This window comes from Heterocephalus glaber, unplaced genomic scaffold (assembly GCF_053883595.1).
Source record: "Heterocephalus glaber isolate CG9 unplaced genomic scaffold, H.glaber_assembly_v1.0 deba00001504, whole genome shotgun sequence".
Classification (NCBI taxonomy): Eukaryota; Metazoa; Chordata; class Mammalia; order Rodentia; family Bathyergidae; genus Heterocephalus; species Heterocephalus glaber.
Genome location: NW_028258324.1, coordinates 61,510,030 through 61,537,607, shown reverse-complemented (window position 1 = coordinate 61,537,607; position 27,578 = coordinate 61,510,030). Strand labels below are relative to the sequence as shown.

Sequence of the window (27,578 nt, the reverse complement as noted above, 5' to 3'; positions counted from 1 at the left end):
TGCCTCAGCTTCCCAGTGCACTGGGACCATAGGTGTGCACCACTGCCCCTGGCTCCTGTGATTTTTAATTTCCGTATCGATTTTAGTGATTTTGCTTAAAGCAGGTCTTATGTTAACTGAGACAGTCTCACTGTGTAGTCTAGGCTGGCCTGGAACTCACTGTGATCCTCCTGTCTCAGCCTCCAGCCTCCTGAGTGCTGGGATTACAGATGTGCACCCCCAAGCCCGGCAAGGCAGGGCAGAATTATGATTTTATTTTTTCATTAAAAAAATAAATCACAATTCTAAGCCAAGCGTGGTGACACACGCCTGTAATCCTAGTACTCAGGAGGCCGAGGCAGGAAGATCACTACAAGTTTGAGGCCAGCCTGGGGAACACAGAGTTCGAGGCCCGCCTATCTCAAACAGCTTCCCTCCCCGCAGAGAGCAAAGTGTAATGTGTTTTCAGACATTTCAGCTGTAATGTCAGCACCCCCCCTCCCAACACAAATAGAAAAACCCTGAAGGGTTCACTGGCCTAGGAATCCAGGGCTGGTTCAGATACACTTGCTTCAGGCCAGAGAGCTCCCGTTGGACACACCTGGGAAGTGTGTGTTGGTTGGACCCTCAACCACCCAGCCCCATGCGCCTAGCGCCACTTCCTGTGAGGCCCCACCTCTGAAGGCCTTGAGAGTCCAGACACACAAAATTCAAGTCTGGGGTGGTGGCTCACTCCTGTAATCCCAGCACTCTGTGAGGCTGAGGCAGGAGGATCATAAGTTTGAGCCCAGTCTGGGCGACAGCGCTGGATTCGAGCACCCATGCTTGTGGCTCTTGATGACTCAAGCACTCTCATGCAGACATCTGGGAGGACAGCTAGGCAGGGACGTGGTCGCCCAGCGCCCTGCAGATGCAGCCTGACCTGCTCATCACGCTGTGTGCACTGGGGAGGGCTAGAGACGGGCACCTTCACGCACATCCTGTCTCCATAAAGTGTCACCTGGGTGTGTGGTGTGTGTGAACTCTCGCTCCACACCGCGACTTCCTGCACACCAGTGGCCTCGGCCTTTGCTGGCCTTGGTGCACTCAATACATCACAGCAACAGGTCTTCTGTGTAGTGAGGACTGAACCCTGAGCTCAGCTCTTTTATTTTTTGAGTTTTGAGACAAGCTGTCACCCAAGCTTTACCTTGCAATCCTCCTGCCTCAGCCTCCAAGTGGCTAGGATCACAGGCATATGGTACCCTATCTGGGAGCAACTGGGTAATAAGGGTGGAAAGCTGGAATGGCTGTCTCACTTCGGACTGAACGGAGGCAAGAGGGATTTGAAAAGGTGGCACTTCCTGGACTTCTGCCTTCTGCCGAGTTTTCCAAATGACCAGGAAAACTGGCTTCTTGACAAACACCTTAACTTCCTTCTGATCTGAAAATCCACAAGCTGCAGGGGCATGGCTGGTTCTGCCTTACTGGGGTGTGGAGACGTCTGGGAAGATGGCAGAGTGGTGAACAGCAGAGGCAGCCTCTCTGAGATAACAAAATGCATACTGGACATCGGGAAGTGGGGAGAAAATGCTCAAATGAGGAGGGGAGCTAGGGAGGGGGAAAGGAAGGAAGGGAAAAAGATTTAAAAAAGAGAACAGAAGGAAAAAATGGAAACGAAGCTTTTGTAAATAAGGAGGGGAAGAGGGGTTGAAGGGTGAGGAGGAATGGGGAAAAGTCAGCAGCAAGATATGTCATGTACAGGTACAAGTTCCCAATGATGAATGTGATCATTATATATAAAATGTACCAATAAAATAAAAAATAAAAGGGTGGTGAAAATGCTGAAAAAAATTGAAACAGTGGTAATGACTGCAATGCACGAGTCCACAATGAAAATGGGGATACTTCAGCCCAGACTACCTGGAGAGACCCTGTCTCAAAAAAGAAAAAAGAAATCGCAGGGCAGACATTGGGGCAGAAGCGAAAGTGAAGCTGAGATTACTGTTCAGGTGACCGAGTCTGCACTCCTGGACTCTCAACAAGGACCTGGGTTCTGTTCATGGGGTGGCAAGGGCAGGAGGGAGATCCAGGAAAGGGAGAAGCCGTAAAAGGGCGTCAGCGAGGGGCTTCTGGCCGGGCACAGGGTCACCTCTGAGAGGGCTTTTGAAGAATGGGTGACACTATCATCGGCCAGCCCCTTCCTTACGGTGCATTTGCCAGAATGTCTAGATCGGGAAACCTACAGGCAGAGCAAACGGCCACCTGTTACTATGTGAAGAATCGAGCACGGCTCATTCACTCCTGAGAGTGCAGGACTCCAGAGCTTGCTTCATTTTTCAGGAAACATCTGGAATCCCTTCAGCTGCCCCACAGGACTCCGCCCTTACTTACTTCCACCCTCCAGAGGTCGCCCCTGTGCTGCTGTGTTCACCTCCTGCACTGCTCTCTTTTCCCCATTTTTTTCTGACAGTCTCACTATGTAGCCCAGGCAGGCTTTGAACTTTCAGCAATCCCCCTGCCTCAGCCTCCCAAGTGCTGGGATTACAGGCATGCACCTCCACACCCTGCTGCACTGCTCTTCCTGTCACGAGGTGGCTGGCGAATAAATATTTGTTAACCGAATAAACATAATCTTTTAATTCCCAGGATGTAACATTTGCCCTGGTATGACGTCCTAAACACAGCTGCCTGCCACTTACTGGTGTCTATGGAAATGGCTTTGTCACGTGACTGTTGGAGTGTAGCACATGGCTTAAGACAGGCATGATAACTGCAGTCAGCGATCCCCACAGAAGCCCTGTCTGCATGGTCCCTTGGGATGGCCCATCCTGTGATGCCTGGCTTTATGACCCTGCCAGCGAGAAGTGCTCAACTATGGATTCCTGGGTGCGCTTCAGGACTCGGGGCCTCTTGATTCTGCAAGAAGGTCTTGTGGGGATGTGTACTTTCCCCAAAGCACCTCCGCTATAAGCCAGAGTTAAGCCCTGAGTTAGGGGGAAAATGAGGCCCAGAGAAGGCTACAGAAGCACAGGAGCAGGGGGCCGGGAGAACTGCAGTGTGTGGCATGTGATGGCAGAGGCCGGAGCCACCTGTGACGGGGAGGAGCCATGCATGGAGGAGCTCAGGGGCCCAGGGCCGGAAATGACAGCCCTGGTCACCTGGTGGTGCTGGTGGCTTACAGATGAAGCTCACCGCCCCTAGGAACTCTGAAGGACCTGCAGCCCAGGCCTCTGCCCAGTCAAATTGGGCTGTGCTGGAGGTGTGCAGGCAGGGCCAGCTAATCTAATCCACATCCTCAGAAGCTGTCCCTGAACCCCAGCAGAACTTCAGCAAAGCAAGACCGAGGTGGGATGTGGACGGTCCAGCTGGCAGTTCACCCACTCACACCGAGAGGAAGGTCAGTGGGAATTTAATTCTAATCCCTTCAGAAAATCTGATTCACAAACCAGGAGCACGTGTGCATTTGCACAAACACACACCATTGCCTTCCTCCTGGGCCCACCTTCCCCAGGACCTGCTTCCGGGCTCCCTGACTCGATGTGCAGAGCGGCTGTCCCGAGCTGCACCCAGATGCCAAGGCTTCGGGGTGGCCACACGGCCCAAGTGCACACTCGCTGGTGCCTGTCCCGGGAGAGTCTGCGGCCCAACAGCTGCTTGGCCACCCACCCTCTCACCGCTGGTCTGGGTCACATGTCCAGGTGCTTGTAGAGTCTGCGGCTTTTCTCCTTTTTGTTCCTGTTGCCGTGCTTCTTCCAGGGCTTCCCAGCCGAGTTCTCAGCGCTCACGGTAGCTGCGGTCACCAGGCCGCTGCCTGGCTGGTACCGCATCACGGCCTGCACCCCTCTGGTCAGCGCCTGCACGTTCTCCTGGAGAGCAGAGCAAGCGTGGTGAGAGGGCAGCCACGGGGTGTCCTCCGGGGACCCAAACTAGAAACTAACTAAGGAAACTGTTTCCTCAAGAAAAAATGAATCCTTAGGGCCGGGGATTTAGCTCCGTGGTTTCGCCACCTGCTGTGCAAGCGCAAGGACCCGAGTTTGATCCTCGGTACCAAAAAAAAGAAAAAACTAATCCAGAAGGACGGGAAGTGTAAAGCAGCATCCGCCTTTGCATGATGGGAAAGCGGTCAGATCTGTGAACTGTAGCAAACAGAAAGCCGTCAGCCTTCACTCATGGGGCCTTTAGAAATTTCCTGCAAGCACGAAAGGATTCAAATTAAATGTCCTGCATGCCAGCTGTCAGGCCTGCGAAGGACCTGCAGTTCTGCATACTGCTAGCAAAGACTTGGGCATAATTCAAAGAAAGAGCCACACACATCTAAGCTCATCTTAGCTAAGCCAGGTAAACAGTCCCCTTGCTGAGTCAGTTGGTGTCGTGGGCCTCAGCCCCGAGTGGTGGAACAGGGACGGTAACATCGCTCAGCTGCACACTGGCCCACAGTGCAGGGCACCCACGCAGCACCAGAGAAGGAAGCAGCTGGCCACCCTCCAGCTGTGCCCAACTCCTCCTTTCTCTTGGGGTACGGCAATCGCTTAAAAGCATTAGTATTGTTACTATTCTGCAGTACTGGTTTACCGCTGAGCTACACCCGCAGCCCACTTAAAAGCGTTTTTGGAGCATGTTAAGAACAACCCTATGATTTAACTCTTCTGAACATAAATTTGCTTTCTACAATGCTACCTCTAGACTGCAATTCAAGTTGTTAATACTGTGAAGTGCAGGAGACCTGTATGATGTCTGTCTCTCTGGCACTTTCTAATCATAGATCTGAAGAGGCCTTGACATCCAGAATATATAAAGGACTCCTGGAACTCAGCAGTAAGCAACATTTAGTCAGGCGTGGTGGTGCATACCTGTGACCTGAGCACTTGGAGGCTGAGGTAGGAGGACTGCTGAAAGTTTGAGGCCAGTCTGGGCTGCATGTTGAGTTCAAGGCCAGCCCAGACTTCAAAAAAAAGCAAACAAAACAACCGACGCTACTCCAAGGGAAGTACATATGTACCTATGAGCACCTGAAGGAGGATCAGGGACACAGAAATCAAAACCACGAGACACGACTTTACACACATGCGGATGCTTAGGGGAAGACATGGGAGAGCAGAAGTGCTGACAAGAGTGTGAAGAAATCGGAAAGCTGCTGCGCTGCTAGGGGGATGTTAATGATGCAGCCTCTCTGGCTCCCTCAGAGCTCACACATGGGTGACCTCGCACACAGAAACCCCGGTGCTGGGCACAGACTGAGAGGATGAAAACACATGCCATGCAAGAGCTCGTGGACAGACTCACAGCCACACTGCTCGTGAGTCACGACACACATGTCCAGCCACTGACACATGGACAGACACCACTCGGATCATCTACACACAAGGCTATCCTGCCACAGAAGGACTGAGTGCTGCCCGTGCAACAGCTCGGTGAGCCTCGAGGACACTGCGTTACGTGGGAGGAGCAGTTGCAAAGAGCACAGCGCCTGATCCTGTCTACAAATCTGCACACAGCTCAGAGCAGAGGCTGGCAGGGGCTGGGGAGAGGGGAAGCAGGCTGAGCTGCTCACGGTGTAGTCTGAGGTTTCTTTTTGGGCTGATCCTAAAGTGGACTGCACAGCTCTGAAATGCCATGGACTCCTGGATCTTACACTTTACAGTGGCCTGGGTGAGTGTCAGTTCTGTTTATGGTATGTGAATAGCTCAACCTGTACTGTTAGAATGTGCTGGAAAATTGTAACATATTATATAATAAACTTAATAAGAAAAAAAAAGAAAGAATGTGTTGGATCAGAAGTTAAAGAAAAACTACTTACTTGATGGAAAAATGTTTTGTCAACTACGTTTTCAATCTGTTTCTCTTTTGTGTTTCTACTCGGCTGCATTTTTGTTTCTTCACCATTCATCCTGTTCTCCAGGAGTTGCTGGTGTTGATACTGAAACATCACGGGGTCCGTTCCGGGAGGGGGGTGGCAGTGCAGCAGTTTACCCTGCAGAGACAACAGGTGCCGAAGAGGAGACACTGAGCAGGCTTCCGCCTGTGGATCCCGCTGAGCTGACTCCGGCGGCCTAACTCCCCACACCATCTCAACCTTCCATGTGCGGGACCTCGCCGCCCCACAGCTTCACACCAGAACGGGTCATTCTTCTCTGGGCCCTGTTTCACTCTGAATCTTTCCTAAGAACATTTCAGTTTGCTCTTATGATTACACTTGTGCTAAATATTTTCCAAAATCAAAACCAGGACACAACTTGAAAATTCTGACTGTACCAATGGGAATATTAAGCTGGGATTCAGGCATCGAGGAGTCCCCAGGGCTCAGAAGAGGGGGTGCTCGGCCAGCAGGTGCGAGGGCCTGGGCTCCATCTCTGGCACCGAGGGGTGGGGGCCCCCCAAAGATAACCCTTAGCCTCTTACATGTGGGTCAGGCTGCTGCCTGGGTACAAAGTGCCCCTCCCACCAAGATGCTATAAAAGCTATGCCTGTTAACTCACCTAAACAGTAGGAATCACATTCTTTCTGAATTGCAGTCAAATGGCACAGCCTACTTTTATTTCTACACTCCCTGCATTCGGACTTGAGAAGAGGAAGGAATAAAAGTTCAACCTTCACAGCTAGTTATCACCAGGAACTGCTATAATGCTGATTTTTGGAAAGAATTAAACTTAATACATAACACATCTTGGGGAATTAGTATGTAATTGGCGCTGAGCTTAGTGATGAGGAAACCCCAAACAGTGTGCTCACTTGTAACATGACAGAATATGACCTCAGAGACTCAGTTTTAGTTTTTATTTCTGGGGTGCATGTGCTCTACCCCTGCGCTATGCCCAGCCTCTTTGTTCTGTATTAGCGAAGAGATACACAGAAAACATTCAGACTCACTCCTGCATTAGCTCTGAAAAGGTACCTCGGCCCTTAGTTTTACTGTACTCAGGTAAGCATGGGTGGAAAGGCTCGCAGACGGTGACACTGCAAGGAAGACTGTGATACAGTGGAAACAAGTAAAGGGAGACAGAAAACTGGGTGCAAGAATCAGCAGCTCTCGGTGGTAACAGTGTTCAGACAGCTTCACTGCTCCTGTCAAAATATGTCACCAGGGCCAGGGATTTAGCTCGGCGGTTCCATCGCCTCCCTCCCAAGCGCAAGGTCCTGAGTTTGATCCCCAGTACAAAAAAAAAAAAAAGTCACCAGTCCCTCTGTAATTATGTGAGCCTAACTCCCCTAGATGGGGAACACAGCCCTGGTTAGAACTCCACCTCAATGGAAAACTATCTCCTTAGAATCTAAAGGATGGCAATTTAGCTATGAACGTAGTGTGTGGGCGAAGAAAATTTGTTTATTCACGAGCGATACAAGAGAGGATTCACTTACCCTGACATAGTCCTTTAGGATGTAGCGCGCAGAGCGAGGCTGGTCTGGCTGGCCGTGCGCCGTCATGAATCCACGCATGTCTGTGGGAGAAGTGGCGAAGAACCTTAGCTAGCAGACACAGTGTCACGACACACACACACACACGAGGTGGTGCACACTTAGTCCTTTCCATGGATATGCTAATTATGCTTGTTTACTCCTATTTTTCACAAAATTAATTCACCACTATTGTAGAATATCTCTTGGTTAAAACATGTGCTAACATAGGATATAGGCTATCCAGTTGTACCTGCTATCCTTAAAAACCACCTAGCACCACACTGTGAAAGACACACTCAACATCTCCATGTTTTCTATTCCTTGAGCTGAAACACTGATTCTGAGAGGCCATTGTAGAATATTATTAGCAGCAAACCCAAAAGCTATAGAGCAAGCTTTTTTTTTTTTTTAGGAGTATTGGGATTGAACCATGGGGCTCTCTAGCACCAAGCTACATCCGTAACTCTTTTTTATTTAGAAACAGAACCTAAGTTGCCCAGGCTGGCTTCAAAGTTGTGCTCTTCCTGCCTCAGTCTCCTCAACAGATGGGAATGTGGGCATGAACCACCACACCTGGCATATATATCTGTATTATTTTTCATTTTCTCCAACAGACCACAAAGACCCCTTTAATACTAACTCAATTACCAGATGGGGCAGAACACAGTGGTTAAGAATATGGGCTTTGGCAGACAGGCTGGACTCAAAACTTAGCTCCCTTATACACTAGCTATGTGTAGGCCTTTTCACTTTAGAAGAAAATATTTAAAATCCTAATTTATACCATAAGCAAAAATAATTTAGGTGGACTAAAAAGTCTAAAACAACAAATATTACAGGAAAGTAGTTCTGTCTTTTGGACATAGGGAAGTTTCTCCAAGTAAAACACCAAACCCGGTCAAGCCCAAAAGGAAAACAGTCTATTAAGATTATCACTTTTTACAGGGTTAACGAAACCACAAATAAACATTAGGAAAAACAACAGGCACAACACGTAGAAGGAAGAGAAGGTGATTCCAGAAGAAACACAGAAAACCAATGAATATATGCAAAGACGCCCAACTTCACTAGCACTATTTTATTGGTACATTTTATATATAATGACCACATTCATCATTGGGAACTTGTACCTGTACACGACATCTCTTGCTGCACAAGCGCAAGGACCTGGGTCTGATCTCCAGTACCAAAAAAACAACAACAAAAACCAGAAAACAACCCCCCCCCCAAAAAAAAAACAAAGTAAAACTGGAGCAATTTGGCAAAACTTTTTAAAATTTACTGCCGGAGACACCTTCTGAACAGACCTACAGTGATCTCAGAAAGGGTACAGGTGGGGTTGGTTTTACAAAGTGGCCTTTCCTCTTACTGATTTTACCAGGTAGTGCCAGATGAAAAATAGCATTGAGGATATTATTATTACTATTTTTAGTAACAGGGATCAAACTTGGGACCTTGCACTTTCGAGGCAGGTGATGGAACCACTGAGCTAAATCCCTGGCCCTCATTGAGGATACTATTAAAAAATACAGCAGGGCCAGGGATTTAGCTCAGTGGCACTGTGCCTTCCTGGCAATCGTAAGGTCTTGAGTTCTATCCCCAGTACCAAAACAACAACAAAAATATAGCAGCCGGTGATGTGGCTCAGGGTTAAAGCACATACTTACCCTGGATCAATTCTGAGAACCCACCTCCCATAATTCTATTAACTATTTCTATTAACTCACTGTACTGTTATTTCTTGTTTATGTTTTAAAATAAAAAACAACTCACATCCATAAGCCGTCAGCAATTCTTCTGAGGTTGGAGGACGGTAAGGATCTTCGTCTTCCCTGGGCTTTATAATGCTGATGCCGTAGGTTGCTTCCAGGACCCGCCGCGGAATGTTCTGGCACACGTGACCCAGTTAAGGTGTCCACGGTCTGGAGCTGATCTGTCCCCACGGCACCTGACACGCTGCCCAGGACACTGACCGTCTCAGTGCTTGCTGGCCTCCCCATACAGACTAGTTACTCATTCATGGAAACCACCAGCTTCTTCTATATCCAAGATCACTTCCAAACCAATTCTCTCAAACTGATTTCCTTTACCTTGCGAAGCAACATTATGAATTAACCACAAATCCGTGAGATAACCCACCAAGCACAGGCATCTGTTTTTAATGCCCACGACTATGCAAGACAACTTTTCCTCATCTCATCTCTTAGTTCACTGTGCTTTGCTTCGCCACTCAGTGCCCCGCTTCAGCCTGTCACCCACGCGCGGTTCCACGTCACCTGGACTGACACTGCTGGAGAGACGGGCCCACTTGAGTTATGCCTGGATCCTCCACAGTCCCTCACTGCCTGCCGGTGAGCACCCAGCACATGTCCTACTGCTGATTTACATAGAAAGCATAAGTAACACCCATGTTCCCAGATTTAGCTGTGTGCGGTGGCACACACCTGTAATCCCAGCACTCAGGAGGCTGAGGCAGGAAGACTGCTGTGAGTTCAAGGCCAGCCTGAACTACATAGTGAGAACATCACAAAAAATTAAAGAAAAAGAATTTAAGCTGTGGGGGATGTAGCTCAGTGGTGCCAGGCCTGCCTGGCAAGTGCAAGGTCCTCTGTACTGAGAAGAAAAAAGAAATTAAGTGTTTAGTGGGTGTGATGGCACACGCCCATAGTCCCAACATTCTGTGAGGCTAAGGCAGGACTACAAGTCTGAGTCCAGCCTGGGTAACTTAGTGATTTAGACACTATCTCAAAATAAACAATAAAAAGGGCTGGGGACGTAGAATTAGTGCACTCTTTTTAACAACTGTTTTGTATCCCAATTTAGAGATATACTGTTTTACTTTTTTTTTTAGCTTGTATGAATTAATTCTTATACTTTAAAAAAACTGACACTGGGGATGGAACCCAGGACCTTTGCACTGAGCCACTCCCCCTCCTTTTTGATTTTTACTTTAAGACAGGGTCTTAGATTCCCCAAGGGGGAATTGAACTTGAGATCCTCCTGCTTCAGCCTCCCATAGTGCTGTAAATGCAAAAGAATGCCAACATGCCGAGGCTTTACTCATTATTTCTTACAGAAAAAGAGAACACTGTAGTTCTGGGATTTGTTAAGAACTGAGTAGGGTATGGAATTTTACCCTACTTACAAGCTAACAAGCCAGAGCGCCAGTTTCACAGAGTCTCCCCTCTCTCGAGGCCCCTGCAGAACAGAACAGACTGGCCTGCTGACTTCGAGGCAGGGGACACCCAGGTGTCCACACAGACCTGCTGTGAACAACACCCTATGCAGCCAGGGCAGCTGCACACCGGCTCACTCAGTGAGGGGAAGCTTTCACTTTGCTGTGTCTCTGCTTGAAACAGAAGAAACAATGGCAGCACTTGTTCTTCACGGATGTTCTGGGAATAGTAAGTGCTACCTAGCAAGTGTCAGAAACACTCACAGCAAGTGGTCAATAAATGCCAGTCACCAGGATTATAGCCCCCACTGCTCATGAAGCAGGCATTGTCCCTGTGCTAGAGGACAGGGGTGTTCAGCAGGCCAAGCTCCCTCTCCCAGCCTCCTCAGTCTATGGCGGGGGAAGTCTAGGTGTGCAGCCTGGGCCTCTCTGTCCACACTGGCTATGCTGCTAACTCCAGAGCTGGGTTCTAACTCGGTAGTCCTGAGCCAGCTAACCGGGAAACCTGGGCAGGTCACCAGTACTTCAGATTCTCCTTGCTACAGGGCCAGACCCGAGCCCGCCACACAACACCAGAAGGTGCTTGCCCGAAATCTCCAAAGCCCCCACTGGCCCAGAACCACCAGGAAGGATATGAGTGACACGGGAGGGACATGGTCTCGCATCTGGTCGATAGGCAGGATTCCACTGCAGGTCATCTCTGCCTTGGTGGACACAAAGGACGGCATCACCAGGCCGGGGCAGTCACACAGGCAGAGGCCGGGCTCCACATAGAGGGTCTGTAAGGGAAGGAAGGTGTATGCACTCCATGGGTGGCCTGGAGCAGAGTGTGGAGGGGGCAGGGGCGCAGGGCTACCTGGAAGTGCTTGGTGTGGCCGGGCGTGGCGGACACCGACACTTTCTTGTTGCCCATGATGGTGTTGATGGTGGAACTCTTGCCAACGTTAGGGTAGCCCACCTAGAAGAGACACGCAGTCACGAGCAGTCCCAGGCCAGCTTCCAGAGGCCCAGAGCCAGAACAAAGCAGAGGTCTGCACGTGCACCCAGCCAAGGCCCAGTCCTCTGACCCAGTGCTCATGTGTGCACCTTGCTTTGCTCCTGCAGGGTGGTTGCATTTATCCAGACCCACCCCCAGGGCAGGTGGTCAAACTGCACAATTCACAGGCTCTGTTGCCCTCCAGGTAGCATCTCCCCTGCCCCACGTAGAGGCCTTTTGCTTGTCCCACAGTGCCTTCCACTTGGGATGGGCTGAGCCAGGCAGCAGGCGGACACATGTGACCACCACATTCCATTATTTTACAACTTGGTGGCCTGGCATGGGGTGAGTGTCAGTGGGGGTCTGTTGCATGTGTAAAGGAACTGTCCCCTGTACTCCTAGAGGCAGGAGTTCAGAAAGGGGGATGCTGCTCAGTGTTGCCATAGGAGAAGGAGATCCGCAGAGAAGCCGGGCTTTCTAGTGCTGTGCACATTTCAGCAACAATAGAGAGCCACACCTTAAAGCTGAGGGGAATGTGTGGCTCCCAGGGTGCACCACAGCTCGCTCCATGCAGGACAGGGATGCACGCCCAGCTGCCTGACCCAGAGATGGCTCCTAGTGCACAAACACGAGGCTCACTTTCCCCTGTCCAGAGGAGGAGACTTGAGAGCAAGGAGCACTCAGGGTGAGTCTCGGCCAGCCGTGCTTCGCTCTCTCCCCGAGAGAGATCTCTAAAGCCATCCCTTGACAGCTCACACTTCCTTTACTAGGGACAGGGCCCCCGGAGCCACACTGCAGCCCTCGGGGTGTGGGCACCTCCATCGCCACTTGTGGAGTGAGGGGTGCCTGGGTGGGGAGGCGCCCTTTCTCCTGTGTACTCTGGGTGTCACACAGCAAAGGCACCTGTCAGTTTGCCTGGCCACAGCACTGAGACTCCCCTAATGGGCATGTGGGATGTGCAGTGTCAGTTGGCGAGGCACACAGGCTGCCCGTGAGCACTGGACTCCAGGTCTGAGGAGCGTGAAAATCGAAAAGCTCTCATGTCACCCGCCTCTCCCCATGGTGTGAATGGCTCAGGGCTGGACTGAGGGAGGCTGAAGAGCAGCTCAGGAACAAGGGCAGAACCAGCACAGCCCAGGCGGCTGGCTCTGAGCCGGGCTCCACGTCACCGCCTCAGCCACCGCATCCCCGACACCAGGGGAACAAGGAGGCAGGGCACGCCTTAGGGCAGCAGCCTTATTCTAGGGGCTCCTGTGTGGCTGCCCAGGATGCATGCAACCCTCAGTGTGCAGTGCATCTTACCAGGCCCACGGTGAGCTGCCCGGCCTTCACCCTCCTGCCGGTGTGCAGCCGCTTTAAGAACTCCAGCAGCTCCCACTTGGACACTAGGTGGCTGAGGGTGCGAGGCCTCCTCTGCCGGGCTTCCATGCCTTCAGCTCCCGGCTGTGCAGGATGGCTCTCCTCCTCGGCACCACTGTCCTCCTCCAAGCACGTGTGCCAGTCCTCCTCCTCCTCCTCCCAGCAGTCCTCGTACTCGCTGTTGCTGTCTTCCTCGCTGCTAGCCGCGGCCTCACTGCGTGGGCGAGGGTGGCCCTCAGCAGGCGGAGCTGTGCCCTCCTCAGAGCTGGAGTCTTCAGACTCTGCGGTGCTGGCTTCCCCAGTGTTGCGGTTCCCTGGCTCCTGGAGAAATGACAGAAACCCAAAGCTCCCAAGATTGTAACCTCACTTTTCATGTGAGCGATGACATGCAATGAGCCAGTTATGTAAAACGAACAGGGGAAAGAAAAGTCAGGGAGCCCAGGAAAGGCGAATGTACACAGCAGTCGGCGAGGCCTTTCAGGCAGGGCCAGAGCTGCAGCCCTTGGCTGTTTCCACACCTTGTGAACTTCACAGACAATCACACAGATGACTATGCTGATTTAAAATAAATCTCAAAGCAAGGGAAAGTGTTATGCTGACTTTTGGGCAATACACTATTTTACAATGGGCTGCACAATAAGACAAAGCATTTGTCATTTACAATAAAGCATTTTAACATTCTCTCTGCAGAAAACAAGGGCATAATTTGTCATCTGAGTCATTTTACATGCATGTCTTTGCATGTAAACTGCTACTCCCTGCTTGTGTGTGGCTGGGGATCAAACCCGCATGTCAGGCAAGCGCTCTACCACTGAGCTGCGCCCCAGCCCTGCTCTTCTCTTATCATCCACCCCCCCACACACCCCAGGGATTGAACTCAGGATCTTGCGCCTGCCAGGCAGGTGCAGCACCACAGAGCTACATCCCCAGCCCTTATCACTGCCTTTGATAGGTCAAAAAGCTCCATGATGCATAGACAGAAAGATTCCACCTTAGGGTGAACTGGTTGGGATTTGAAAGTGAGACAGACCTTGTATCTCTCCTAAATCATTTAGGATTAGGGTGGTTGACAGTGACAAAAAGGGGTGCAGTGAACTTGGTCAAATAGGCATCCCAAGCATTAGAAAAGGTGACATAACATGGGGACATCATGATCACATCTGGCAACTTAAAAAGAAACATGGCTTACAAGACAGCCATACAATTGGAAGCACTTTTATGATAAATGAGCAGTGAATGTAAAGAAGTCAGTGTGTCCTCACTGTAGACTGTTCTATCATTTTAAAAATGAAAGTCTTAAAAAAAAAAGTTTGAAGGATGTGGTCACTCATAGGCTAATGGAACCCACAGCATCCCATAGCTCTGAAAGGGCATAAATGCCGAGGGTGGAATTGGGGGGACCCTGATCAAGAGAAGAGGGGTCTCCACAGCACGCACTCTACACCAGCACCTCCCGATGCCCTCAGGTTGCTGCTGCAGGCCGGCACTTGGAAAGAGGTCTGAGCCCTGCTCTGCAGAATCTGACAGCCAAAGATGTGCAGTCTGCAAAGAGAAAACCAAGGAGAGGAAGCCACCTCCTCACACCACAGAGCAGGGCAAGGGCTTTCTGAATTAGAGAAAAAGAATCGAATTTCCCGGGCCACTGAGAGTCTTCCAGTGAGAAGCTGAGCCTGGCAGGGAAGGCCGGACTCACAGGGGCACCCAGCTCCGCTCCCGCTAAACCTCAGCGGTACCAATGCAGAGGAAAGGGAAGCGGGGCAGGGGAAATGGGGCCAGCCTGAAAGTTCTGTTACTCATTTCTTTTCATACTTATTTTATTGCAAAATAAAATAAGCCCCAAATTGTTTTTGTAAAATTTGCATTAAAGGTAAATAACACGGCATATCTTAATTTAGGGTTAGTTTCTTTGTTTTCAAAACAAAGTGAAGAGATTTGGATCAAGCCATGAGAAGTCACTATATCCTTTAGTTGTACCCTTTTGTTCTAACTTCTCTTAAAAGCAACTACAAGGTCATTATGAAACTTCCTAGAAAACCTCCTGCCTAAAGTTAAAAAAAAAAAAAAATTTAACGTATCAGTGCCTAACACTATGACAGACTACTTGAAAACCACAAAGAAAATAACTGTGATCGACTTTTCTACAGGTCATCCTACTATCAGAGCATTTACTGGAAAAACCCCCCAAAAGTGAAACAAGTAAATCTCTACCAAGAAGAAACAGAACGCAAACGAAGCCCGTTTATCTGCACGAAACCCTCCCTGGAGATCGCTCTGCAGAGGGCCCAGATTACCTCAGAGTCCCCATTTGGCTGGGCAGCTCCGGTCAAAGCTGACCAGAAAATAACCTGCACGCCTTCTTGTTCAAAGTACGAGGCCCAGGCGCTGCGCTGCTCGGCGGTCAGCAGGTCTGCCTTGTTGATCAGGATGACGTTCTCCTTAGCGGGGTCCAGCTCTTTCACATAACATTCCTGGGAAGGCAAACACACTCCAAGGCCTCGCACACAAGGAAAAAGCTGGGCTAGTTATATGTTGAGGATCTGCAATAACAGGGGGGTTTTTTTGCCCCCAGTTTTAAATCACTTTCTAACTTAAAGATTTTAAATCTTGGTACATTCTAATTAATCCTTTCAGTAAACTGAAAAAAGGTTTTACTGTTAAGATTTTTGTTATTTACCCATTAAAAAAAACACCTGTACTATTTATTATAGGTAGTTCTCAAACAGAAATATGGTCGCCTCACATGTGTACAGTGTTCTGTTAATTCAAATTGTTTCATGTTACTCCATGTAATCCTTACACCTTAGTTACCATTCCTTGCAGTTTTAGAAACTTAGTTCACTTGTAAAATACCACAAAGGGTAGTAAATAGGGTGTGAGAAGAACTTAACAGAGATGCATTGAGCAGAGAGGTGATTTGACTAGGACAGTATGCTAAAGTAAGTACAATGCTATTTCGATTAGTGTCTCTTAGAAACCGGCAAAAGTGTACTAATAAAATGGTTTCTAAACTAAAAGAGACTCTTGGAAGTGTGTGCTTTCCTGCAGATGGAAACAGCTATCCGAGAAGACATCCGTCTAAGCAGTGGGCCTGTTCAAGCTGCTGGCCGAGGGGGAGGAGAGCACAGATCTTGCCTGCAAGAACCGTGCTAAGGCCCTGGCCTCTCCGCTGTTCCAAGGATGGAAATCGGTACTTACCAAGTCCTCACAGCGGAACAGGAGTGGGTTCCGAGCATCTACTATTTGGACCACAATATCACTGAAATGCAAGTGAGATGATCAAGTCAGGCTCTGGGAAAGGAGAGGGACCACTGCCTGCACACTGAAGGCAGAGCAGCAAACCCTCCTACACACCGCACCCTGCCACACAGCTGCCTGTCCCTTCAGGCACAGCTCTTCTCAGTTTGAACTGAGGCTACAGCAGCTATGAAACCTGCCCACCCCTGCTAAGAGGAGTGGAGCCCAGAAAGGAAGCCGGGCATTCTGGCCAGAGGTCCCGCTCTGTGGCAGCCTCAAGAGGTGCTCATTGCTGAACTCCCACTGTGACTTCTACGCCTCCCTCCTGGAGAGGCAAAGAATATTCAAACACTGCACTCCTAGGTGACGTCTACTAAAAACCCAGTTCCTCATCTGCACTCGTATTCAGGCCTCAAAAGAAAAGTAATAAAGCTCTTGCTGCTACCTGCCACTGAGAGGCCAAGATCTCACTTGAACTCAGGACTGCAGAGAAGACAGTTTGCAGTTAGCCAACAATCACCCGTCAGCTCCAAGAATGTATTTCATGGCAAAAATACAAAGCCACCAAATACCAGGTCTAGCTGGCGCACTGAAGCAAGAACGACTCCAGCTTCTTCCATCACATGAAAAGGTGGTAATGAGAAAACCTGCAGGCAACAGCCAGCTCCTCACCCACAGCACAGCAAGACTCCTTCCTCCCTGCAGCCTCTGCAGCTAAGGAGATGCTCCGAGGCTGGCTGTGACCACTGCTGGACAGAACCCGAGAGCTGTCACCACCCCACACCAGGCTCCTCCAATTCTAGGTTGGCCAGCGTCCTTTTCTCAGGCAACCCCGCAACTCTACTAGATGAGGGCTCAATGATACCATGGAGGGCAGGGCTCCTGACAACTCCAAGTGCATCTGCTTTTAGAAGAGCTAAACTCCTAGCATGATCTTGGGATTTAAAAAAACTCACAGACTTGTGAAGTTTTGACAAATTGCTGCTATGTTTTCTAATTACGCTGGCTCCAGTATTTCCTCCCATAAGGTCCTAGCTCACTTTCTAATTGAATCAATTTGGATGATGAGCTAAACTCCTAAGACCCAGATATGCCGACAGAATAAGAGCTACGAAATGCCAGCGAGAAAGGAAGACACTTCTGGCCAGCTTGCTTCGAGTGCTGGACCCAGGTGCAAAGTGCCAGCTGTGAGGCAGGATGCACTGTGTGGCCCAGTGGAAGTGGGTTGTCTTGCTGGAATAGTGTTCTGCCCTCAGAACTGGCAGTTTCCTACATCCTGCTGCGTGGTGTACCCCAAACACTCTGAGAGCCACTACTAGAATTAATGGGGCAGATGGCCCAGCCAGCCTGTTAGCAAACAGGAGACATCTGTGACAGAGAAGACAGCAGTAAATATTTCCTGTGAAAGATGTGGCACCAGTCACTTCTTAATAACATTTCTGTGTAACACAGATCTATTTCCATGTGACAGGAACTGCGGTCCTTGAGTTAGAAACCTATTGTGTCACGGGGTGGGGCAGGTATCATATAATGAATGTAAGAGCAAGCAGTACTACAATCCACCTGATGCTGGACGTGTCATCAAGCATAGCTCATTGAGGAAATAGCTGCTGACTGAGGGGCACCCAGGGCAAAGGGCCTTCCTGTCCAACATGAAGACCGAACGCACACAGCCACCTCTGCTCCCTCTCCGGACTCAAAAGGGGGAGTAAAGGATGAAACTCTAGAACAAAGAGAAAGAAAGAAGAGCAGCAACTAAGAAGGCAAGGCACTGAGTCTCACAGGCAAGACTGCCTGTGTCTCAGAGATCCAGATGACCTGGGGTGTCTAACAGAGCAAGGGTGAGGCATGGCCAGAACCTGCCTGCTCCCGGGTCGGCCCTGCTGTTCCTTTCACCAGGCAACTGCAACCCTGCACAGCCTCTTCCTCTACCCTAAAGCAGTGGGCAGCCTTTGCTATAGGAGAAAGGGACCCCAGAGGCACCAGAACTCAGACCCCAGGCCTGGGAGAGGGTGGCTGGGGGATTAAAGGCAGCTTGCACTCCACCCTGAGATGCCTGTCCGGCCCCTTGAACCATCCCACTGGGCCTCTTCCCCAGAAGGACACCTCAGGCATGCCTACTACACACACCCCGTCCCGGCCAGCCACCCTAGTCACCCTGGCAAGCTCCCCTATACGGCAGGCCGTCACCCAACTCTGACGGGCCTCTTACAAAGGTCAGGGGCCAGAATACAGAGAAAAGAAACACAGAGGAAAGAGACAAGGGAGGAAATAGAAGGAAGCTAAAAACAAACCTCACATCCCAGCCCAATCTGCCCTGAGGGAGCAGGGTGAGGGCACCTATGCGACTTTCTACATTTAAGTTATTTGTAGGAAAATGGATGCACCATGCCAGCTTTACAGCAGAGGCTGAGCAGTAGCATATTTCCCCTACATTTGAAAAAAAAAAAAAAAAAAAAAAAAAAGAGCTCAATACCCAGTGGAATACAAAGGGGAGTAGGATTCCCTCGGTTACAGATAGAAGGGCAGTGGGCCATGTCACAGCACAGAAAGGAGTAATGGTTAAGGACTTGGGGGATTTTTTGTGTGTGTTTCAGTTGAGACAGGGTTCTGCGATGCAGTTGAGGCTGGCTTTAAATTCACTGTGTAGCCCCGGGTGGCCTCAAACTTGGAAAGATCCTCCTGCCTCAGCCTCCCAAGTGCTGGGATTACAGGCATGCACCATGATGCCCGGCTTCAAGTACTATTTTCTTGGCAACAATGATAAATATAGTAATATTCTTTTCCGAGAATTTTAATTTAATTATTTGGTTTCCTGGTGTTCTTACCAGATACATTTTATAGATTTAAAAAATACAGCCTGTAGGTTCCTTGTTAAAAAGCATCATTAAAAAAAAAAAAAAGTGTCATTTAAAATAAAAGTTTGCTGGGTGTAGTGGCGCATACCTGTAATCCCAGCACTTGGGAGGCTGAGGCAGGAGGATTGTCAGCCTGGGCTGCATAGTGGGTTCAAGACCAGGCTGAACTATATAGTGAGACCCTGTCCCACAAAATTAAATAAATAAATAAATAAATAAATAAATAAATGCATGCTCATTTATCAAATCCCTGAAAATAATTCACAAACCTTTGAAGAAGACAAAAACCTCCTCACTATGCTAAGAAAGTGAGATTAGAGAAAGTTGACTCATCAACTTCTTATGATCAGAAATCCTCCTCAGTATCGCATGGAACACAATAAAAATCTCCCATTCTCAACTTATCTAAATCATTCTTTTTTAAAAGCCTAACTAAAAAAATAAAAATAAAAAAACTCCCAGGGCCTGGGGTTGTAGCTCAGTGGTGGACCACATGTTTAGCTCACAGGTAGGCCCTGGGTTCAATTCCCAGCATTACCAAAACAACAGAACAGAACAAAACAAAACAAAAATACCTTACAGTTTTCTCAGGTGTGCTGACACAAGCCTGTTATCCCAACACTCAGAAGGCTGAGGAAGGAGGATTACCTCAAGTTTGAGGCCAGTCGGGGTACACAGTGAGTTTAAGGCCAGACTCAACTACACAGCAAAACCCTGTCTCAATTGAAAAACACACAAACAAAAAATCGCCCCTAGTCCTTAACAATTACTCCTTTCTCTGCTGTGACATGGCCCACTGCCCTTCCATCTGTAACCGAGGGAATCCTACTCCCCTTTGTATTCCACTGGGTATTGAGTTCTCTTTTTTTTTAATGTAAGGGAAATATGCTACCGCTCAACCTCTACTATAAGACTGGCAGCACTGAGAATGCCTCTATTAATGTAGTGTATTACAGAAGCATTTCTGACCCCCAAGGAATGAGGGGGCAGAGATTTCCACATGTAACTTACTTCCTTTTAGAGAAATTTTTATAGTGGCTTGGCAAAGTACAGTGGATCCTTGACTTACAAACTCAATTCGTTCCTGAGAGCTGGTTGTAACTCAAGTTGGCCAATTGCCTTCAAAGTCTCTCCTGTATAATTTTAGGCCATACTTTTTTTTTTGGTACTGGGGATCGAACTCGGGACCTTGCCCTTGTGAGCCAGGCAGGGGAACCACTCACTGACCTAAATTTCCAGCCCTAGGCCATACTTTTTTCTAGGCAGATCTCAATATCTTTAGACACTGGCCTAGGATTTCTCAACCCCACACAGGAAAGGTAATGTTCTTTCCAGAACTCTTTATTAAATCTGTATCAGAGACCATCTGGAAACACAAGAAGCCAGCATTTGGGGTGTAACTCAAGACTTTTTTCGTAAGTTAAAACTAAAATTCCAGTTGTAAGCCAAGTCAGGCCAATTGTAACTCAAGGGTCCCCTGTACAAATATTCTGTTCTATTATTATATGGTATTCTTTAATGATATAAGATCTTAAACATTTTACTATACAGATATACTGTAATTCCAAACAACTGGCCAATGAGAACAAAGTACTCAAGAGTAAGTAACCAGGAGTTCAGAGAAAAAGGTGGACTAGAGAAGATGACATCTATAAGGGAGGTTGGCTTTCACCACAACTCATAGGCAAGTCTTTGTTTTCTTTTCCCCACGTTCAGTGGGTTAAACAAAATCCCTCATATGGATTTTTTTAATAGGTTAAATTTCAGGTCACATTTCAGATTATTTCTAAAATTAATTAATTAATTAATTAATTTTTGGTACCACGGATCGAAATTGGGTCCTTGCACTTGTGCAGCAAGCAGTGAAACCACTGAGCTAAATCCCTGGCCCTCTAAAATTTATTTTTTAATTTAGTAAGACACTGTGAATATAAAGTTTTTGTATTTTTAAAATAGAGAGCAAAGCCCAGCCTGGTGGGGCATGCCTGTAATCCCAGTTTGAGGCCAGCCTAAACTACATACTGTGATTCTGTCTCCAAAAAAAAAAAAAAAAAAAAAGGAAGCAAATAATGTACCATGTAAGTTACAAACGGAATTAAATTCTCCAATGACTTGATGGCAATTACATTTAATGTTTATAGAAACTAATATGGGTGACAGATGTCATGGGCAACTGTTTCAGCTTGTATCTAGGTGCTCTATCCTGAAGCATCATGTGCTCGTTGGCAGGGCTTTTGTGAGGTGGCTGGATCATGGCTGTGTGATAGCTAGACCAGTCTCCTGATGGGTTTAACATAGTTCTGGGTGTGGGTGATGGAATTACTGGTGAGGGAAGTCCCCCCTGGGTGTAGGTGGCAGTCAATGGGCTTGCAGCCTGGTGGAATACAAAGGGAAGGGAGGAGGAAGGCTCGCATCTTCCTGCCTGCCCTACCACAAACTGTTTCTCTGCCACACACCCCCCCACCCCGCCCTGCCTGGGAGCCAGCCAACTATGCACTGAAACCTCCACAAACTGTGAACCAAATAAACCTTTCCTCCCTTTAACTTATGGGTGCCAGGTATTCTGTCCCAGCAACAAGAAAGTAAGACAGTAACATACCCAGTTTTATTTCTGTCCAGGAGGCTGGATGCTGAGGACTGGGCATGAGCCCAGGTACACACCATGGAAACAGCAGGAGTACAGTCCACAGTGAGGCCCATGATGGCCTAGCCACCTACTGGGTGCCAAGTTCCCGGGAATGCGGCCTGCACAGCATACATCTGGGTGTCTGGGAGTTAGCTGGACCCCACGAGAGCCTGCTGAGTGAGTGCTGCCGTTCTTCTCCTGTAACATTCATGCTTGCCACAGGCAACTATCTACCCCTTTTGATGCCCACGTTTCCCGTGACCAGCAGAAACTCAAAGCATCTGTGTGGGAATAACTACAGCATAACTGTAGTTTGTATTACAGAGGATGCTCATTATTGTCATACTTGTCAATCTACTCATCTAGTAAAAAAAACCCTTTCACTTTAAAAAATTCTCAATAGCTTTTTGTATATTTTAATCCCTGCCCTCTTATGAGCCCATGGGCCTGTGTCAACATCCAAATCTAAGGGCTGGGGATTTAGCTCAGCAGCACCGCGCCTGCCTCACAAGCATAAGGTCCTGAGTTTGATCCCTGGCACCAAAATCAATCAATCAATCAATCAATCTAATACCACTACCAGAGACTCTTCATTACACTAAAGAAAATGGTGCCAGGCGTGGTGCTGCTTGCCTGTGATCCCAGCTCTCATGAGGTTGAGGCAGGAGGGTCATCTCAATTTCGAGGCCAGCCTGGGATACCCAGTAAGTTCAAGGTCAGCCTGGACTACACAACAAAATAGAAGAAAAATGATTACTCACCTTCTCTCAATGACCCTCCAGAGCTGACGCCAAAAGTCCAAGTTTCGTTCAAATGGAGTCAGTAACAACTTTTGTTTCTCTTCTAGCCTGGCTTTAGAATGAGAAGTTTGTATCTTTGCCAGATTATAATAGATAATTTTAAGTAATATAAAAGCCCAAATTCATTACGTTAAAAAATAAGTATGCATTCGGGCCGGGGATTTAATTCAGTGGTTCCGCCGCCCGCAATGCAAGTGCAAGGACCCGAGTTTGATCCCCCGTGCCAAAAACAAAACAAAACAAAACAAACAACAAAAAAAGTACACAAATACTGTCAAACTATTTTTCTATACCTCCTGCTGAGTCAATATAATATAAAAATCAGTTATTCACCTCACAGTCCACCATATTCAAGTTTTATCCTTCAGGTATCTAAGACCTGCAGGTTGACCTCTCATACAGGATCCACATCCTGTCTGCGTAGGCTCCCATGTGCACCCGAGAACAGCACACGACCATTCCCCTCTCTGAGCACTCAAGAATGCAAGGGCAGATGGCAACGCAAGCAGCCAAAGGCCCAACTGGGGGCTCAGGGCAAAGCCTTAGGGTCGGACGCTCACCGGACAAGCTGGCGTCTCCATTTCAGGAAGTTATCTTTCTCCGCCTGTCTGAGTTCTTCTGGGCTAGTTTTATTGTCCCAGATTGGTCTGAAACAATCACAGAGGGGGAAAAAATTCCATGTATAAGTTACCAAAATAAAATATGGAATTTGGATATGACAGTGGCAGCTGACGAAGGAAGCAGCTCGGTGTCATCCTTGGCGGCCATGGTCTAGATTCTGCTCGCTCACCTCCGCGGTATACTCAAGAACTGTCTGTTTTCTTCATGAAGCTTCTGAATTCTCTGGCTCTCCTCAAAAGACAGCAGTCCAGTTCTGGCCTCAGGGTTCACAAACTTAATATTTAGCTTCTCTGTTTACAGAAAAGAAAAAGTACTCTTATTTAAGAGGCAATATAAAATACAGAATGTTGATCATCTTGATAAACTTGGAAAACTTAACGATACATAGACTAAAACAGAATTTAAGCCTTCTTCATTTAGATTCCTCTAGCCCTGAACAAATTATAATTTCCAAATGAAGTTTTCTACAAAGAGAGAGAAATTAAGAAATATTCACTAAAATTTTCAGAAACTCACCACTTCTTTAAGCATTGATTTTATTAACCTCCCTGTGGTGAAGGTAGTCCTTTAAACAGTGTGGTTTAGCACAATCTATCTTTTCATTTTTCATACAAAGAATAATTTTTTTTTTGGTACCGGGTATTGAACTCAGGACCTTGCGCTTGTGAGGCAGGCGCCGGAACCACTGAACTAAATCCCCGGCCCACAAAGAATAATTTTAAGCCAATGGGAGTGGTGAGGAGGAAACAGTGAGTGAACACACTTGCTCCAGTTTGACCTGGTGAACCACTATATATACTGCTATGATTTATACCAGACACGATGAACACTTCTCACTAGTGACTAGGTCAAGAAAGAGAAGGTTGGGCTGGGGATTTAGCTCAGTGGTTCCGCTGCCTGCCTCGCAAGTGCAAGGTCCCCAGTTCGATCCCTGGTACCAAAAAAAAAAAAAAAAAAAAAAAAAATTTGAGCCCAGCCTGGCAACTGAGTGGACCCTGTGTCAAAATAAAAAAAAAAGAGAAGAAAATGAAAAAGAAAGAAAGATGAGAGCTAGAGAAGCCAAGTGTATGCATGAACCAGAGAGGCCTCTGCCTAGGCTGTACCCTTTGCTGCTCTGGGTCTCCCTATTTCACCACTCAGCCACACCGCGCCCCAGGACAATGGGGATTCCACTGGGGAGGTGAGCTGAGCGCCCTCCTGAATCCTGCCTTCAGTGCTAACACCCTGACACCACGCCTCTCCCCTCAAGGTGAAAGACCACAGCCTGTGACTCTCATGGGCCACACCGCCCATACCCTGGTCACCCAACCTGCCCTCGACCAACAGCCCCCATACGTGCTTCGTGACCTTCCAGCCAACCTTCCCACAGCTCTGTCCCCCTCTGCAAACACTTGGCCCCTCGATCCTCACCCTCTACCTCAGGCCATTGTCCACCCTGCAGCGTCCCTTCTTTCCCCATTTGGTGGAAACTTCGTGGATATCCCTTCACCCGTTCTCAAGCCGAACCATCAAACTCCTTGCACCCGGCATCCACACTCCAACCCACTGCCATCTCTTCCACGTCCCCATAATGCTGAGGGCAGCCTGGCCCCAGTTTGCTTTCAGATAGAAAGGGCTCCTGACCCTATCTTTTATGACCACACTGTCCTCAAAGATTTCACAGCATCCAAAACAAAATCTTGTAGAAATAGCTTATAATTAAACATCATATTCTGAGCAGCTAGTACAATGGCTGAGTAGCTGGTAGTCATAAAAGTATTTTGAACAAAATCAGTAAGTGATTTGCTAAACATGACATTTATAATAATAAAGGAGTATAGAAATAATAGTTTACAATACCATCTCTGACAGGTACTTTTCTAAGTGCTTAGGCCATATACAAAAAAAAAAAAAAGAAAGAAAGAAAAGGAAAGCAGTGACTAAGATTATATGGATGGAAAAATTCATGATGTCAACTGGTCCTTTAAAAATATCGTCACAAGCCAGGTGTGGTGGCTCATGCCTATAATCCCAGCACTCGGGAGGCTGAGGCAAGAGGACTGCCATGAGTTTGAGGCCAGCCTGGGCTGTGAAGTGAATACAAGGCCAGCCTGAACTACATATTGGGACCCTGTCTCAACCCCCACCCACCCCCATATATATATATGTGTAGTCACAGCTGGGGATGGTGATGAATGCTTGAAATTCCAGCACTTGGGAGGCCGAGGCAGGAGGATCGCTGTGAGTTCCAGGCAAGCCTGGGCTACACAGTGAGTTCAAGACCAGCCTGAGCTACACAGCAAGACCCTGTCTCAAAAACAACAACAATAAAATACAGAGATATAGATAGCTAGATAAAGATAGATTCAAATTTCCTAACCGAAGCAGAAATAAGATCTTGTTTTTAATAATAAAGACGTTCTCCACTATAATGTTTACTGATCTTTTTTCCCTCAGAGACTGCATTTCTTGAACCTGATAGGAAGAAGTTACACTCTCCAGTGTTCTCTAGAACTGACTAAAAGCCTGCAGCAAACATGGCACCTCACAGCTCAAACTCTCCCGGGCTTTACCTTACTGCTCTTAGGCGACCCTCTTTGAGGCATGGAGGGCCTGATTTTGCCCTCAGCGGTGTCCTAAACACTTTCAAGCATCCACAGCTCTGCAGCAAGAGGTGACAGGAGCAGTGTCACACACCAGCATCAAGTGACTTACCAGCTATGAACTCTGTTCCTGCCAGTTCTGCAGTTGCGAGAAAGTCATCGAGGGAGCTCTGTTCAGTCACCGACTGCAGATTGAGACGGCCCCAGTCATAGCCATCGTTGAGTTCGCTTGTGTGCAACTATGAACCGAAGCACAACAGGAAAGCTGCTTTCTTCTGCTCCTGACGCTCAAGAGGCTCCGACCTCCTTTGCAAACTCTCTATGGTCTTGAGGGTGGTTTAGCCTCTTCAGAATCTCATACTAATAATTAGCACTTAAATGAGCACTTTCTCATTTCAGGAGGACACTTTCCCTTCATCGTTTAGTTACCAAAATCTTTTGAAGTTCATTTTCTTGTATCTCCATTTACTGATTAGGAAACTGAGACTTAAATAGGTACAATAATTTGCCTACAGTTACCAACTAAGTGACAATCACAGAACGTGAATCAGCCTGACCCTGCCAGCCAGTTAAGTCACAATTCTTTTGTCAGTGCTCCACAACAAGAAATACATTTTATATAGTGACCCGAAAGTGCATGACACACAGCGATCCAAGTGGGTAAATACTGGTCACCACAGTAAAATGGAAACAAAGAACCTTGAAGCAAGTTACCTGAGCACTTATAACACCCTAATATCTTCCTATTGGAGTAAAAAAAAAAAAAAGTTGCAAACTAACTAAACTGATTCAAGATGTAACTCAGTTTGACAAACACCATTCTAAGTTATATACTTAGTACAGATACAAACAAATAAAAAAAATTAAGGGTCAAAGCTTAGGTGGTTTGCAGAGTCACAGAATCAGCCAAACTCAGAATGAGAATTAGAATCTTTAGAATTCACACTCAATTTCCCCACTATTTTCAAAGGGCCACATTAATAACAAGTTGTTTCAAAGTCAAGTAAAATTACCAGTGACCTAAGGTCCAGAGTAACTTAGATCGGAGCGGGGGCTGCTCAGACCGCAGACTATGCACATGGCTCTGACAGCGGCCCATAAACTGTCCGGTGAGCACCAGGGACATAAAGAACTTCAGCACATCTTCCTGGGAACTCAGAATGTCCTCAAATATTTGGGGGGCAGACGGTGCGAATGAAGACCAGAGTGTCACACACAAGTCAAACCGCTGACTCTTTCAGGCTCCCACATGACCCTCCCGAGGCCTTGTTAGGTCTTGCCACACCTGGAAAATGGCTAAAATACTTAAGAGGAAAAAACAGGGAAGCAGGGATCTGAGTGACTTTGTACTTCTGCTGGCAACCAATAACTTCGGGATCGACTGTTTGAACAAACCGATATTTTTTTCCTTGAGACCTGGTCTCCCCACGTAGTCCTGGCCAACCCTGAACTCACGATTCTCCTGCCTCTCTCTTTGGAGTGCTCCGATCACAGGCGCGAGCCTGTTTCTTTCTTGCTCAAAAACTTCAAAGAGCTCTTAAGATTTCTAGGGCAAAAGACAAACGTATTCAGGACATTTCGGCATTTTTGACTGTCATCACACCAGTCCTGCTTGTTTCAAGCTTCTACCTCTGTGCCGTGCCGTGCCCTGTGCCTTGCTAGGACCCACTGCCCTGCCAGGCAGAAACTCCTACGCACTCTGCAAAACGCGTCACTTGTGGAAAATTTCCCTGCGACTTTTTACCTCAAATTTTGTAGCATTCGGGACTCTTAAAACTAGACAGAAATAAGAAAGATAACACGGTCTGTCTCACCCAGGAGTCAGTGCGACGGTGGCTACGGCTCCGCTGAGTCTGGTGGCGGATAAGGGCCCGGCCCAGGGATCCATTACCTGGCGCCTTCCTACGGCCCATAGCATCCCCCGCGCGGCACAGCCCCTCTCTTCTCACGCGGGGGGCTTCCGGTATTCGCGGCTCTACTCCAGGAAGTGA

General features: G+C 48.0%; 1 protein-coding gene and 1 non-coding gene across 2 annotated transcripts; both read right to left on the bottom strand.

Annotated features, from left to right (window-relative positions):
* Positions 1 to 2,583: 2,583 nt before the first annotated feature.
* Positions 2,584 to 27,578, bottom strand: Lsg1 (large 60S subunit nuclear export GTPase 1). Its single transcript, XM_087186675.1, has 14 exons — positions 27,402 to 27,578; positions 25,700 to 25,826; positions 23,175 to 23,295; positions 22,945 to 23,031; positions 22,346 to 22,432; positions 16,062 to 16,122; positions 15,158 to 15,334; positions 12,810 to 13,187; positions 11,388 to 11,489; positions 11,168 to 11,310; positions 9,130 to 9,254; positions 7,318 to 7,397; positions 5,759 to 5,932; positions 2,584 to 3,827 (listed from the first exon to the last, which is right to left on the bottom strand). The coding sequence occupies exons 1-14, from the start codon at positions 27,498 to 27,500 to the stop codon at positions 3,648 to 3,650; spliced, it is 1,941 nt and encodes a 646-aa protein (XP_087042801.1). The 5' UTR covers positions 27,501 to 27,578; the 3' UTR covers positions 2,584 to 3,647.
* On the bottom strand, positions 19,829 to 19,964 carry LOC147825383 (small nucleolar RNA U109). Its single transcript, XR_015441177.1, has one exon. It is a non-coding gene; the product is annotated as a small nucleolar RNA U109 (small nucleolar RNA).

Coding starts and splice junctions, on each gene's coding strand:
- Lsg1 (XM_087186675.1), bottom strand. CDS start 27,500: ATGGGCCGTAGGAAGGCGCCAGGTAATGGATCCCTGGGCCGGGCCCTT. Junction 25,827..27,401: donor ACCGTCGCACTGACTCCTGG/GTGAGACAGACC, acceptor TTCGGTTCATAG/TTGCACACAAGCGAACTCAA. Junction 22,433..22,944: donor TGGAGACGCCAGCTTGTCCG/GTGAGCGTCCGA, acceptor TTCTAAAGCCAG/GCTAGAAGAGAAACAAAAGT.